The sequence below is a fragment of the Pelodiscus sinensis genome, chromosome 3 (genome assembly GCF_049634645.1).
Source record: "Pelodiscus sinensis isolate JC-2024 chromosome 3, ASM4963464v1, whole genome shotgun sequence".
NCBI classification, from domain to species: Eukaryota; Metazoa; Chordata; order Testudines; family Trionychidae; genus Pelodiscus; species Pelodiscus sinensis.
Genome location: NC_134713.1, coordinates 174832829 through 174845999, shown reverse-complemented (window position 1 = coordinate 174845999; position 13171 = coordinate 174832829). Strand labels below are relative to the sequence as shown.

The following is a 13171-nucleotide window of genomic DNA, read 5'->3' as shown; positions in this document are numbered from 1 at the left end:
GTCAGTGTGTAGGGAACCGGGTGCCAGGCGGCAGGTCACTGGCAAATTCAGCATACGGGGAAGGGGCTCCCCACACCTCCACTCCCAGCACTTGCGGGCGGAGTTCACAAATGACAAAGCTCTTTTCCTCACTAGCCTAGCCGTCACTTTACTCCGGGTCTTTAACACATGCTGTCCCTTGCCTTGGGTGGGCACTGCACTGGTGCGGACCCAGCTCTCCTAGCCCAGAACCACAGAAGTGCCCAAAATGTGGGGTTGGGGGGCACAAGCACCCAGACCCGTCATCCCTCACCCTGCTGTTCTTGCCCCAAGGCCCCCCCCCGCACTCTGTCCCCCTCTGCAAAAATGCTCCTGAGCTACCTCTTCCTCCCAAGATCCAACCCGCACTTGTGATCTCCCCCTGCCATTGCCTGCCCTTTCACGCCTCTGGCCCCCCACCCCCTGCTCCATGCCCCTTGGCCCTGGCCTGCCCAAACGGGATGCCGCTGGAGACTGGCAGGTTTTCTACCAGCTGATGCCTGAGCCAGGCACCCCCAGCACCTCCCACAACCAAATCCCCCTCCCTCAGAGACAAGAAGCCCTCCACTAAATCACCCTCCTTCAGAGCTAAGCAACCCAGCACCCCTCCCCCCGACCAAATCCCCCTTTGCTATGCTTCTTCTGCAGAGGTATTAACAGAGCATTGAACATGAAATGATCTTTAACAATATGTTCTCACTACTTATATTAAAGAAATCCATTCCACCTTAGTTAGTAGAGAGAACTCTGATTGATAGGGTTGCCAGGTGTCCGGTATTTTACTGAACAGGTGGGTTTTTGGGCCCTCTGTTCGGTAAAAATATCCGGAAAATACCAGACATGTGCAATGCTGGCCAGGGGAAGGAAGCCTGGTGGGAGTTAGGGGAGTGGCTGGGAGACGTGGCGCGATTGACACTGCGAGCCTCTGGTTGAGTCTGACGCCTTGGGGAGGAGGAGAAGCCCTGTCCTTGCTTCTCAGCGTGTTGTGGAGCCGCAGCCGGACTCACTCATGCTTCACCAGGACTATGTGCGGGACTGACAGCACCTCAGGATCTGCATGTGCCCGGGTCAGTCTCCCCACCGTCTTACCCCAACCCTTCCCGACCAGCTCCGCTGCCCCCAACCCTCTCCCGGCCACCACTACTTCCTGCTGGCCAGTTCTCCTCCTCCTGATCTCCTCCAGCCAGCAGTGCTGCTCCCGACCCCCCCGGGACAGTTGAGCTGCCCCACTCTTTCCCCCCCCCCCCCACCCGCATCTCCCCTGGTCAGCTGCACTGCCACCCCCATCAAGTGTGTCCATTATTTTTTCTACACCTACCCGGTAAGCCTATTGACCAATAAGAATCTGGTGTTGCAGGCCCCCATAGTGCAATCTATATTTGCTTCTCCATTGTCAGTATAGCATTTATTTTGGTGAGTTCTGCACACAGATGCAGGAATGTGGACTTGAGCATCCGAAAGTTTTGCAGCCACTGCTCATCAGCCCAAATCTCCATTGTTGCAAAAGATTTTTGCTTTTGGGAAGGATGTGAGATGACACAATATAATACACATAGGCTATGTCTACACTGGCGGGTTATTGTGCAAGTACGGCCATTCTTGCACAAGAATCCACAGAGCGTCTACACTGCCCATCCGCTCTTGTGCAAGTAAATTTACAGTATGGCATAGTAAGAGAGAGCATCTTGCGCAAGAGCTACGCTCTTTTTTATCAGGTGTAAGCCCTCTTGCACAGGAGCTCCTGCACAAGAGGGCAGTGTGGACGCTTGGCAGAGATTTCTTGCGCAAGAGAGCCCTATCGCTAAAATGGCCATCAGAGTTTTCTTGTGTAAGAGAGCATCCACACTGCCATGGGAGCTCTTGTGCAAAATCACAGCGCGCACATGGCAGTGTGGATGTTTTCTCGCGCAAGACTTCTTGCACAAGAAGCCACCAGTGTAGACATAGCCATAGTGAATATTTGTGAGTCAACGTCTACAAAAAAGCAATGACTGTGGACATGAGACACTAGGGGCTGGATTCACAGCCACGTTAAATGCAGCAAAAGGTAATCCTCATTGCTTGATCAAATGCAAAGGAACTGTTGAAAACAGGACCGGAAATCAGTTATACTGGAAGTCACATGACCCAACAAAATAAACTTGTGCTATTAAAAGAAAAAGAAAAAAGGTAGAATTAAAAACTCCTAATTACAAATCAAAGTACAAAAATCATAGCAAGTGCTATAATAGAAACACAGAGGGAATTCCTAAAACCAATAACAACTATTTACTTAAACTTTTTGGATGAGCATTAGCTATTAAAATAAAAAATAAACAGCACATTCATTGCAAAGTGATAATACAGATTAAATGACAACGTGTTCAGAGTAATAGAAATAACATTTTTAAAGTTGCAAAACTATAATTAAAATAGTTTACAAGAAGAGAGTGCAATTCAGGGAATCACATCAGCAGATAAAAAACAAATTGGGAACCGTTATGAGACTTCACGTAGACATATATTGAGTGATAAGACACTCTTTAAAATTTTCAGAATGTGACACACAGAGTTTGAGGGAATGTAGGTAAATTATTTCACTGCACCAAGTCTCCTGTAGCAGTAAAGTAGCACCAGGGACAGAAGAGAGGGGGTTTGGCGTCACTACCGGGTTTACAATGGTGCCAATGGCACTGTGGCACCAGTTCCACCCACATAGCTGGGTCTGGCCCCTCGCCTCTTGTCAGGGCTGGCTATTGTGGATGGGGGGTCCAGGTGTGGGAGAGTAGGTCTCTAGAGGGCCGGGGGGGGGGGTCCTCAGCAGTGAGGGGCTGGAAGGTGCTTGGCAGTGGGGAAGGCTTGTTTGTTTTGGGATACTGGGCATCCACACACCTGCCCCGCAGCGTTGGCAGCTGCCCTATGGGGAGCAGGGGAGAGTGCAGCCTCAGGTCCCCCATGGGGATTACTGGAGGCGCCGCTCCCGGACCTCCGATGGAGGTTCCGGGGCGGTTGCACACCCACAGGGGGCTAGGGGTCGACGTCGTCGCCCCAGGATGGATAACCAGCGGGGATAACCATCAGGGCAAGCCCCAATTTTGACACCCTTTTCGAGAGTCCCATACCGGTCTCCCGCCCTGGCCCCCCGTTTGGAGCCAGGCTATCCCTTTTTGCCTGTGCATGGGCTCTAATTACATCGGATGCCTGGGTTCTGAACATAATAAATGGAGGCTATACTGTCCCATTCCTGGGCCCAACCGCCTTCAAAACCCCCTTCTCCGTCTTTAGTGAGGGATACCCCTCACAAACACGTCGGCTACGTCTACACTGGCCCCTTTTCCGGAAGGGGCATGTAAATTTCACTAGTCGTCGTAGGGAAATCCGCGGGGGATTTAAATATCCCCCGCGGCATTTAAATAAAAATGTCCGCCGCTTTTTTCTGGCTTTTAAAAAAGCCGGAAAAGAGCATCTACACTGGCCCCGATCCTCCGGAAAAAGTGCCCTTTTCCGGAGGGTCTTATTCCTACTGTTGTTCTTCGAGATGTGTTGCTCATGTCCATTCGACTCCCATCTTACCTCCCCTTCGTCGGAGTGTCCGGCAAGAAGGAACTGAGGTGGGGCAGCGCCGGCAGGGGTACTTATGCCCCGCCATAGCGGTGCCACTCCAGGGGGCGCCCTGCCGGCGCTACGGGTACCGCTAGGGAAAACGCTCTGGAAGACACGGGGCACGCGGTGCGCACACCTACTTCGAATGGACATGAGTAACACATCTCGAAGAACAACAGTTACAGGTAAGTAACTGTTCTTTTCTCAAGCAATATATTTCTACTCCTACCTAGTCATCTGTCCAAGTTTCCACTTCTTGTGAGCTTCCTCTTTATGTTTAAAAAAACACAGAAACATTGGCCGGTTTCCTGTCAATAGGAACTGCCTGTTCTCAACCGGCAGCTTGTGAACCACCAACTCCTTCCCTCAAGCTTCGGTAGCTGTTTAAAAACCACATGGCCCCTGCAGCCAGTGTGGGGGTAGGACTGGCAGGGAGTCTGCTTGAGAAGGCTGCTGGCTGGGAGTCAGTAAGTCTCCCAGCCAGAGCCTGCCTCTTGCATGCCAACCCCTCTGCCCCCCCCATCCCACATAACCCGAATCCTCTGCCCCCTTATCCCCTCCCAGATCCTGCACCCTAATCTGCTGCTCCAGATCACAGCCCAAACCACTCCACCCCCTTCTGCACCGTAGTCCCCTTCCCCAGGTCACAACCCAAACCCCTGCACCCCAGTCCCCTAACCCAGGTCACAACTACTTCCTTCACCCAAATACCCTCCCAGACCCTCTCCTTCACCCCAGTCCCTTTATTGTAAGGTCCCTTCTGTACCCAACCTCCATCCCAGACCCAGCACCTCTTCCATTAATATGGAAGAGTGTAGCCCTTGACCACTCTCCAAATTCTTGGAGTGGCCCCTCTGTCAAAAATTATTGCCCATCCCTGCTCCAGAGTGTCTGAGATACACTTGTCAGATGTGCTGGAGTCTGGTCAGAATTTGACATTATTTAGAAATGTAAATAACATTTAGTGTGAATGTACTTATTTAAATCAACAATGCAATTTAGCGGTTAGGTCATCAGAGCAATCTGGAATAATGTCTCAGTTTTGATGCTGACTCATCATGATGTTGTGTACATTAGGGAAACTTTGCAAAAATATCCCCCTCTTGCTCACTCCAATTCTGTTCCATTGTTGTTAGCAACATTGGAAAGCATAATGTAGACAAGTTGCTGGATGCAGCTGATGTGTTAGGGGTTTTCCCCACAAATGGGTTTATTTCAGACTAACTTGGCATTTTTTCAAATTAAAATGGACTGCATGAAATGGGGAAAGAGGTTGCATGGGGGGTGGTTCAGGGCAGGGGGTGGGTGGTGAGGGAGTTAGGGTAGGGGGTTGGAAGGTGTGGGAGGACTCAAGGGAGGGAGTGGGAGTGCAGGAGTTAGGGTAGTGGATTGGAAACTCAGAGTGAGGGAGGAGTGCAGAATTTAGGGCAGAGGGCTGTGAGGTGTGGGGTGGAGTGCTCAGGGGAGGGAGTTCTGGGGCAATTATAGCAGGAGGAGGGAGTGTAAGAGTCAGGGCAGGGGGCTCATGGCATGGAGTGGGGGTTCAGGAGTTAGGGCAGGGGGTTTGGTATGGGGGCTTGTGGTGGGGGTGCAGTAGTCAGGAAAGTGGCTTGGAGGGGTGGGGGGTTCAGGTTGGTGCATGGTACAATAGTTAGGGTGTGGGGCAGGGGATGGGGTTGCAGGAGTCAGGGTAAGAGCCTGGTTTTGCAGGGAGCTCAGGGCAAGGGATTGTGTGTGTTGGGTCAGTGCTGCAGTGCTTAGCCCCGGCATCTCCTTGAGGCCCTGGAGGTGTGGTGATGGGAGGGTATGGATTGGTTTCTAGCATTGGAATCTTTTTCAGGAAGTCTGGGTCTGCAGTTCCTGGGGTGGTCTTTGGGTGGAGGCTGGGCCAGGCTGTGGCTTATGGGGTGGGCCCCCCAACTCCATGTAGCAGGCTGCAGATCTCAGCTCCCTGTAGTGTCTGCTGAGAAGCCCCGCCCTCTCTATTCTCCTCCTCTCCATCACTTGCTATCCCCAATCCTTATACTGCTAAATTCCCACCATTCCTCGCAGCTACTCACCTGTGCTGTTGCTTGGTGAGTAGCTGCTCCTCAAATGAGGAAATCTAATGTAAATGTACTGCACAGGTGCGCAGTTCAGAGAGGGCTCAAGAGCTACTCTTAGAGCCTCCGAGATCTACCGGTAGATCGCGATCTACTGGTTGGTGACCGCAGCTCTAAGGACTAATCATTGTTTTCCATGGCATATAGTAGAACAGGTCTTTTCTTTAATTCAAATGTCGTGTAAGGGCTCGTCTAGACTACGCTGAAGTTTCGAAAGCAGGGCTTCCGAAAGTGCAAGTAGTCGTGATGTGTTTTTTTTTCCGGCAACTGCACCCTTTTTTTGAAAAGCTCTTCTTCCTCAAAAAATGTTTATGCAGCTTTTCGAAAAAAAGGGGGGGCAGGCTTGCCGAAACCCCCCGCATCTTGAGTACTTTCACTTTTGAAAGTGAGATCGGAAGAAGATATGCAAATTCCGTAGGAATTTGCATATCCTCTTTCAAAATTTCAGCGTAGTCTAGATGAGCCCTAAAGGGCTTTACATCCCAGGGGATTAGAAGATAAATTTGGTCTCCAAGGGTATGTCTACACGAAAAGTAACAGTTAATTCGAACTAAGGATTTAGTTTGAATTAACGTTTCACTGCCACTTGTAGCCGCGTGGCAGTGAGTTCGGGCTAGTGAAATTTCAAAATGGCAACCGGATGGGAACATGCAAATAAAGCCCGGGATATTTAAATCCCGGGCTTCATTTGCAACTCCGGTCGCCTCATTTGCCTACCTAACTCGAATTAACGAGCTAGTGTAGACATACCCCAAGAATGGTGTAGAATTAGAATACTATTTAGGTCCATAGAGATCCTGCCGCAACTTATTCCCAATAACAGAAGTGAGTTTTGAAAGATTCCATTATCATTGACCTTTCCAGATGAGGGATGTTGAATGGCATTTAATCAGCTAATCAACTCATGGAATTTCCACCAGGCTCTTAATACATTTAAAAGGCTGAAGTGCAGCTGGGGAGACCGGGCGTGAGCCGGGAATCAGCTGTCCTGGCTTGCGCCTGGTCCCCCCTGCTGCGCTTGTAATTTTAAAATGTATTAAGAGCTGCCCGCTCCCCTTAGCACTGTCTGCTGCCCCCCCCCCCCCCCCCCGCTGCCTCTCTCTAATAGAGACAGCAAGGGGAGAGGGAAGCAATTAGTTGAGTCACTAGTCAACTAGTTGCTTACATCTGTATTCCAGACCACCCCACATTAAGAGTGTTGAACCTGCCATAGTAATCAAAGAGAACCTGCACCATAGAGAAGTACTCAATATATTTAATGAAGTTTCAGCTGTGGTGGGAAGACACACCAATGTGAGGTATCAAGGCGTACGCTATTAATGTACTTCAGTGATCCAGTGGTCCAGCAGAAAGCAACCAAAATGATTAGGAGGCTGGAGCACATGACCTGTGAGGAGAGGCTGAGGGTTTTGGGCTTATTTAGTCTGCAAAAGAGAAGAGTGAGGGGGGATTTGATAGCAGTCTTCAGCTTCCTGAAGGGAGGTTCCAAAGAGGAAGGAAAGAGGCTGTTCACAGTAGTTACAGATGGCAGAACAAGGAGCAATGGTCTCAAGTTACAGTGGGGGAGGTCTAGGTTGGATATTAGGAAAAACTATTTCACTAGGAGGGTGGTGAAGCACTGGAATGGGTTTCCTAAGGAGGTGGTGGAATCTCCATCCCTAGAGGTTTTTAAGTTTCAGCTTGATAAAGCCCTGGCTGGGTTGATTTAGTTGGGATTGGTCCTGCTTTGGGCAGGGGGCTGAACTCCATGACCTCCTGAGGTCTCTTCCAGCCCCATCATTCTGTGATGCCAGCTTCTTCCACATTTGGTGTTTTCTTCTGTTATGTGCCCTTCTGTGCAATCTTCCATGTTCCCTTTTAAACCTGTTCTCAAAATGTATTTGCTATGTCACCTCCTTGTCCACATTGTTATTAAAAATGTAATTCTTGATAAGTTGCCTACAAGAAGAAAATTAATATAACTGACAAACAAGCAATCTAATTGAATGGAATCACTAAGTTGTACAATTATGTTTCCCAAGTAATCTCATGATCATCTTACTGTAACTCCTGTCTCTCTGAAGTACTTTTTACCCTTACTGCTGTAATAACACAAAGGTATTTGCGACGAGGAGTCCTGTGGCACCTTATAGACTAACTGAGGTGTAGGAGCATAAGCTTTCGTGGGCAAAGACCCACTTCGTCAGATGCATATCATGCATCTGACGAAGTGGGTCTTTGCCCACGAAAGCTTATGCTCCTACACCTCAGTTAGTCTATAAGGTGCCACAGGACTCCTCGTCGCTTTTGCAGATTCAGACTAACACGGCTACCCCTCTGATACAAAGGTATTTGAGGCATTGCTCTGCTCAGCATTGGAAAGCTAAATCATTTAGAAAGCTAAGTCTCCATGACTTAGTCACTTTTTGAAATAGGACTTAGCTGTTTAAGTCACCTTAAATTTTGCAGTGACGAGCTGAGAAGTGCCTTAACTACTTTTTAAAGATCTGGGCATCTCAGTCTATAATCATCTTTGTGATACTCCTCTGAGCAGAGAAGTATGATATTGCACCGAGACTGAGGCCTGGTTTATGTTAATGAGGGAAATTGATCTAAGTTACGCTAGTTATGTAACTTAAATCAACATTGCTTAGATTGATTTACGGAGGTATTTACACTTTATGTTGACAGGAGAGGCTCTCATATTAACATAGCTTCTGCTTTTTGGGAAAGTGGAGTACTGAAGTCCATGAGAGAACATTTGCCCATCAGTTTACCATGTCTTCACCAAATAGGCTAAATTGATGGTCAATGCATTAATCACAGCAGCTTGATTTAGCCCCCAGTGAAGATAAGCTATAAATGATTTGCTCTAGGTCACATGGAAGGTCGTGACAGGGAAGGGAATTGAAAGTTGATTTTTGAAGTCTTAGTCTAGCTCTCTAACCATTTGACAGTCTTGAATCAGTGCGGTAGCCATGTTAGTCTGCATCTTCATAAACGATGAGAAGTCTTGTGGCACCTTATAGACTAATAGATTTATTGGAGCATAAGCTTTCATGGGCAAAGATCCACTTCATCAGATGCATGCAGTCTTGACAGTCTTGCTTTACCCACACTTATTTTCTGTTTATCATCTTTTTCATGTTTTTATATTTACCTTGATTCTGCAATCAGATTCATGGAGAACCTGTCTGAAACATGTAGGGTGACACATGGGTGGAATAGTCTGTCCGTGCACCTCTAATTACAGGATCAGGCCAATAATTTGTAAATTCTTTTTGGCCCAAGATTGTGTCTTGTTAATATGATGTATGTCTGGAGCGTTCAAAAATTTTTAAATTTTTGTAAAGCATTTGAGAAAAGGTATCTTTCGTTCAAGAGTAAGTGCAAAGTATATATCACCCAAGACAGCCAAATTTCAAAATAATTTGAAGGAAGACTTTAAATGTGACTGAAATACAAATCAAATCAAGCAGGATGGCAGTATTGTCAATACTACCTAAAATTAACCCCAAGAAAGGAAGTATCCATAAAATGAATAAAACTGGGCAGGACTGACAATCTTGGCTTGGATTTTAAGAATATGTTGTTTGTTGTAATTGTAGACTTGCTGGACTAATGTGAGCGGTAGAAGGATGGATTTCACAGAGGCCTATTCTGATAGATGCTCGAGTGTTGGACTTGCAGCTAGAGAAGGAAATGTCAAAAGTCTGAGGAAACTGATTAAACAGGGATACAGCATTGATGTTCCTGATAACAGAGGCTGGATGCCAATCCATGAAGCAGCATTTCACAACTCCAGTGAATGTCTGAAGCTGTTAATTAATGCAGGTAAGGAAACTTGATTTAAGATGAAGCAAGATATTTTCATTTTCTCTGCTCACTTCCCCATAAATAGAACATACCATAAGATAAATCAACCTCATTCACTTTTTGATTTTTTTTGGTGAATTTTAATGTGTGATTTTTTGTGTGTGAATTTTAATATAAATAACTATATATGATCGGGATGTAAAAGGATAGTTGATTATTTGAGTCACATTTCCTTCCCCCCGGCTGCCTCTATATCAGAGGCAACAAGTGGGGAAAGCAGGAGCCGGCTTAAAAGCTGTTTCTCCCCAGCATAAAAGGGGGGGGGGACCAAGGGAGGCAGAGGAGCAGCAATGCTGCGGCTCTGCCTTTTAAATGTAGTAAGAGCCAAGAGCAGAGGTGCACTGTGGGACCCAGTGTGAGTCAGAAATGATGCAGTCCAAGCTTATGCCAGGTCTGGGTGGCTCTTACTACATTTAAAAGGCAGAACTGTGGCAGTTCAGACCCGGTGTGAACCGGGACTGCTTCAGTCCCAGCTTCTGCTGGGTCTCTGGACCTACCCCTCCTGCACCTCTGCAATTTAAATGTAGTAGGAGCTGGGTTTTTCTCTGGTGTCTTTTAAGCTACATAGGCGGTAGTGTGGAAGTGGCCGGGGGGAGGTGGCTCCGCAGTATGTGGGGTGGGTATGAGGGGAGGTGGCTTCCCACGAACTGATGCTTGCAACTGCAGTGACTATAAAACATCACACTAAGTTCTTAACAAAAGTTGTCTCAGATGAATCATTTAATTTAAATGACAATTTTCCTGGTAGTCTTTTGCCAGCCTCTCTTGAGCCAAGGAGAAGCCGAACCCTTAATGCCAGGTTGTTTGTAGCATTTGCAGATAGGATGAAAAGTCAGACAGTAGACATTCAAAAATTGTCTGGATCAGTGTTTCCCAATCTTTATGATACCTGGGACCAGCTTTATAAATTGTGCCAAAGAGATCTTAGGCACTGATGCCTAGTACAGACAGATTTTTGAAAAAACTTTGGTCTAGATCAGCATGGCAATGTTTGCCTCAGACTTTCTAGAGGGATAAGATGAGCCATCCCATTAGGCTATTGGGTGTAATGCCACTTGCCCAAATTCAACATGGTTCCCATTCTATCTGATGGTAGGTAACCAAGAATGAAGTTTCAGGAGAGTGCGGGGAGGGAGTAGTAGCAGCCATGTGCTCTGGGATGCGGCTTCCTTTTCATCCCATTCCCTGGACTATGAGGGAATGAGGAGAAAGTACTTGAATGCCTCTAAAACCTGACTGGTGAAGGGAGCTCACCAGCCAGGTATCAGAGGCACACACGGCATGCAAGTACTTTCCCCTCACTTCCTCATAATCTGGGGAAAGGGATGAAGAGGAAGCTGCATCCTGGAGCGCACAGCTGCTGCCCCCTCTACTAGGGATGTTAAATATCGGCTAATTGTATAGTTGATGCATTTTGCATTGACTATTTGATTAGTCGATAGGGTGATTCCGGCTTTGAAGTGCAGCATCAGCCCTAGGGCTGTTGCTACGCTTCAAAAGTGAAAGCCCGGCATGGAGCCTGGAATCAGCTGAGGACTCCAGCTGATCCTGGGCTCCACATGATGCTGCCACTTTGAAATGCTGCAGGGAGCCTGGCGTCGGGGAACCCGGGGTCGTCGTGGGCTCCCTTGCTGATCCTGGGCTCTATGTGACGCTGCCGCTTTGAAATACTGCGTACAGACTGGGGCCACCCCAGCTGGCCTTAGACTGGATGTGGCATTTCAAAATGGCAGCGCCATGTGGAGCCGGGGGTCTGGTCCCAGGCTTCAAGTGATACTGCCACTTTGAAGTACCCCTTCCGCTTCCCCCTCCCATGCTGCCTCTTTCTGATAGACTATATTAAATTGTGCTGAGGTATAGGTAGTTTAGATCCACCCAGGCTTGTTAGAATCCATTCCATCGAGGTGCAGGCAGCTTCAATGAAAAGCATCACTATCTCTATTTTCAGGGCAGCTATATGGAATGTATTTTTCAGCTGAAACTGTTCCTCAGTTGAGACCTCAAAAATCTGATGCCTGCCTTGGCAAAGCTGTCCTTTAATCATTATTGAAGTATTACTTCTAATACCATCCTCCTGACTGAAGCCACTTCTTGCTAGTCATCAGAATTTGAATCCATGTGGACAATCATTCAAAAAGCAATTAATTACCTTACAATAACAGTGTCTCTAGAGATGTATTGTCTGCATTGATTCTACAACCTGCCCTTGTTCTCTGTTACCATGGAGTCTTATTGCATCTGGATTATGTCTTGGTGAAGGAACTAAGAGATGGTTGAGCCTGCTATGCCCTTTGTGCCTTTGGGGGAGGGCTATGAGGGGATCCAAGGCACAGGAATCAGTTCCTGTAAGGTAAGTGACTATTATTTTTTGATTTTTATATTAGAAATCATCATTGACATCAACATGTTCCCACTACGCCTCTGGAATTTAGGCGGTGACAAAGTTCCTCCACTCCTTTGAAAAGGAGCCCTATTTCTTATATTTTCAGGGCAGCTATGTGGGATACTCTTTACATTTTTAGTTAAAATTATTCCTCAGTTGAGACTTCTAAAATATTTCAGTGATTTCCCCAGCTGTACTCCAGGTTTTTCAGTTCAGCTTTCAGAGCTTTTTGCCATAGTATTTTTGGGTGATCTCGTTTTCAGGTGTCCATCTTACTGCTATTCTGGTGATGGAATCAGTTTCCATACAAAGCACATGGCACATCCATCTCCGACACCTCCTATAAATAATGATGATATTCATATAATCTTAGATGGATTGTGTGAATTGATCCCATTTGTGATAGTTCTAGAACAAAAGATATGGAGGGCTTTTCTGAGGCAGGTTATGGGATGAAGACAGTTTGGACATATCATGCTTTATCATTCTCCAGCATTCTGCATCATAACATAGTGTTGAAAAAGCTCTGATAAATCTTGAGTTTGGTTTTTATGTTGTATTTTGATGCTTTCCGAACTCGTGTTAATAAAATCTTCTTTAATTCTTATTTTTAGCTCCATCTGATAACTACACAAAATCCAAGACATTTGCAGGTACATGTGCATTACATCTTTCTGCAAATCATGGATGTTTGGAAAGCGTCAAAGTTCTCTTGGAGGCAGGAGCTGAGACCAATGAGGTTACTTATGAAGAAACTACTCCACTATTCTTAGGTGAGTGCGTATGTGTATTTTTAAAAATTAGACCATGTTGGATACCTACAAAATTACCCCACAATTTCTTCATTATCCAGCAAGTTTCATATTCTTTTGTGGTCTGTGCAGTGACATGTTTTTGGAATCTGAGATGGAGACATAGCTGAAAACTTCTTTAATTTTTCTCCTTTTCTGTCTCAATGCATCTGCTTCAAACAATATATTTAAAGGAGACCACCAAATTGAAAAACATATTTTATGCTTTTTTGTTTATTTGAAAAATAAACAAGGACTGAAAGTTTTGACCTTAAATTTGTCCTTTTTGTTTTGTTTTATTCCTGCCTACTCTTACATTAGAAATTCAAGTCTACTCACGCTTATTCCTAGAAGGCTTATGCATATTTGTTTATACTATTAGCTTGCTGGTATTTTTGATCTATGCTAGGGGGTTGTTAGAAAAAATTTCCTGTTTTTAA

General features: G+C 46.4%; 1 protein-coding gene across 4 annotated transcripts in view; it reads left to right on the top strand.

Annotated features, from left to right (window-relative positions):
* Positions 1–13171, top strand: part of ASB3 (ankyrin repeat and SOCS box containing 3) — a 113770-nt gene that overhangs the window by 35112 nt on the left and 65487 nt on the right. For all 4 annotated transcript variants that reach the window (XM_006122106.4, XM_014573102.3, XM_014573103.3 and 1 more), the window contains exons 3-4: positions 9290–9515; positions 12555–12713. In XM_006122106.4, the coding sequence (XP_006122168.1) occupies positions 9320–9515; positions 12555–12713 (355 nt within the window). In that variant the 5' untranslated portion in view covers positions 9290–9319. The remainder of the gene's footprint in view (positions 1–9289; positions 9516–12554; positions 12714–13171) is intronic.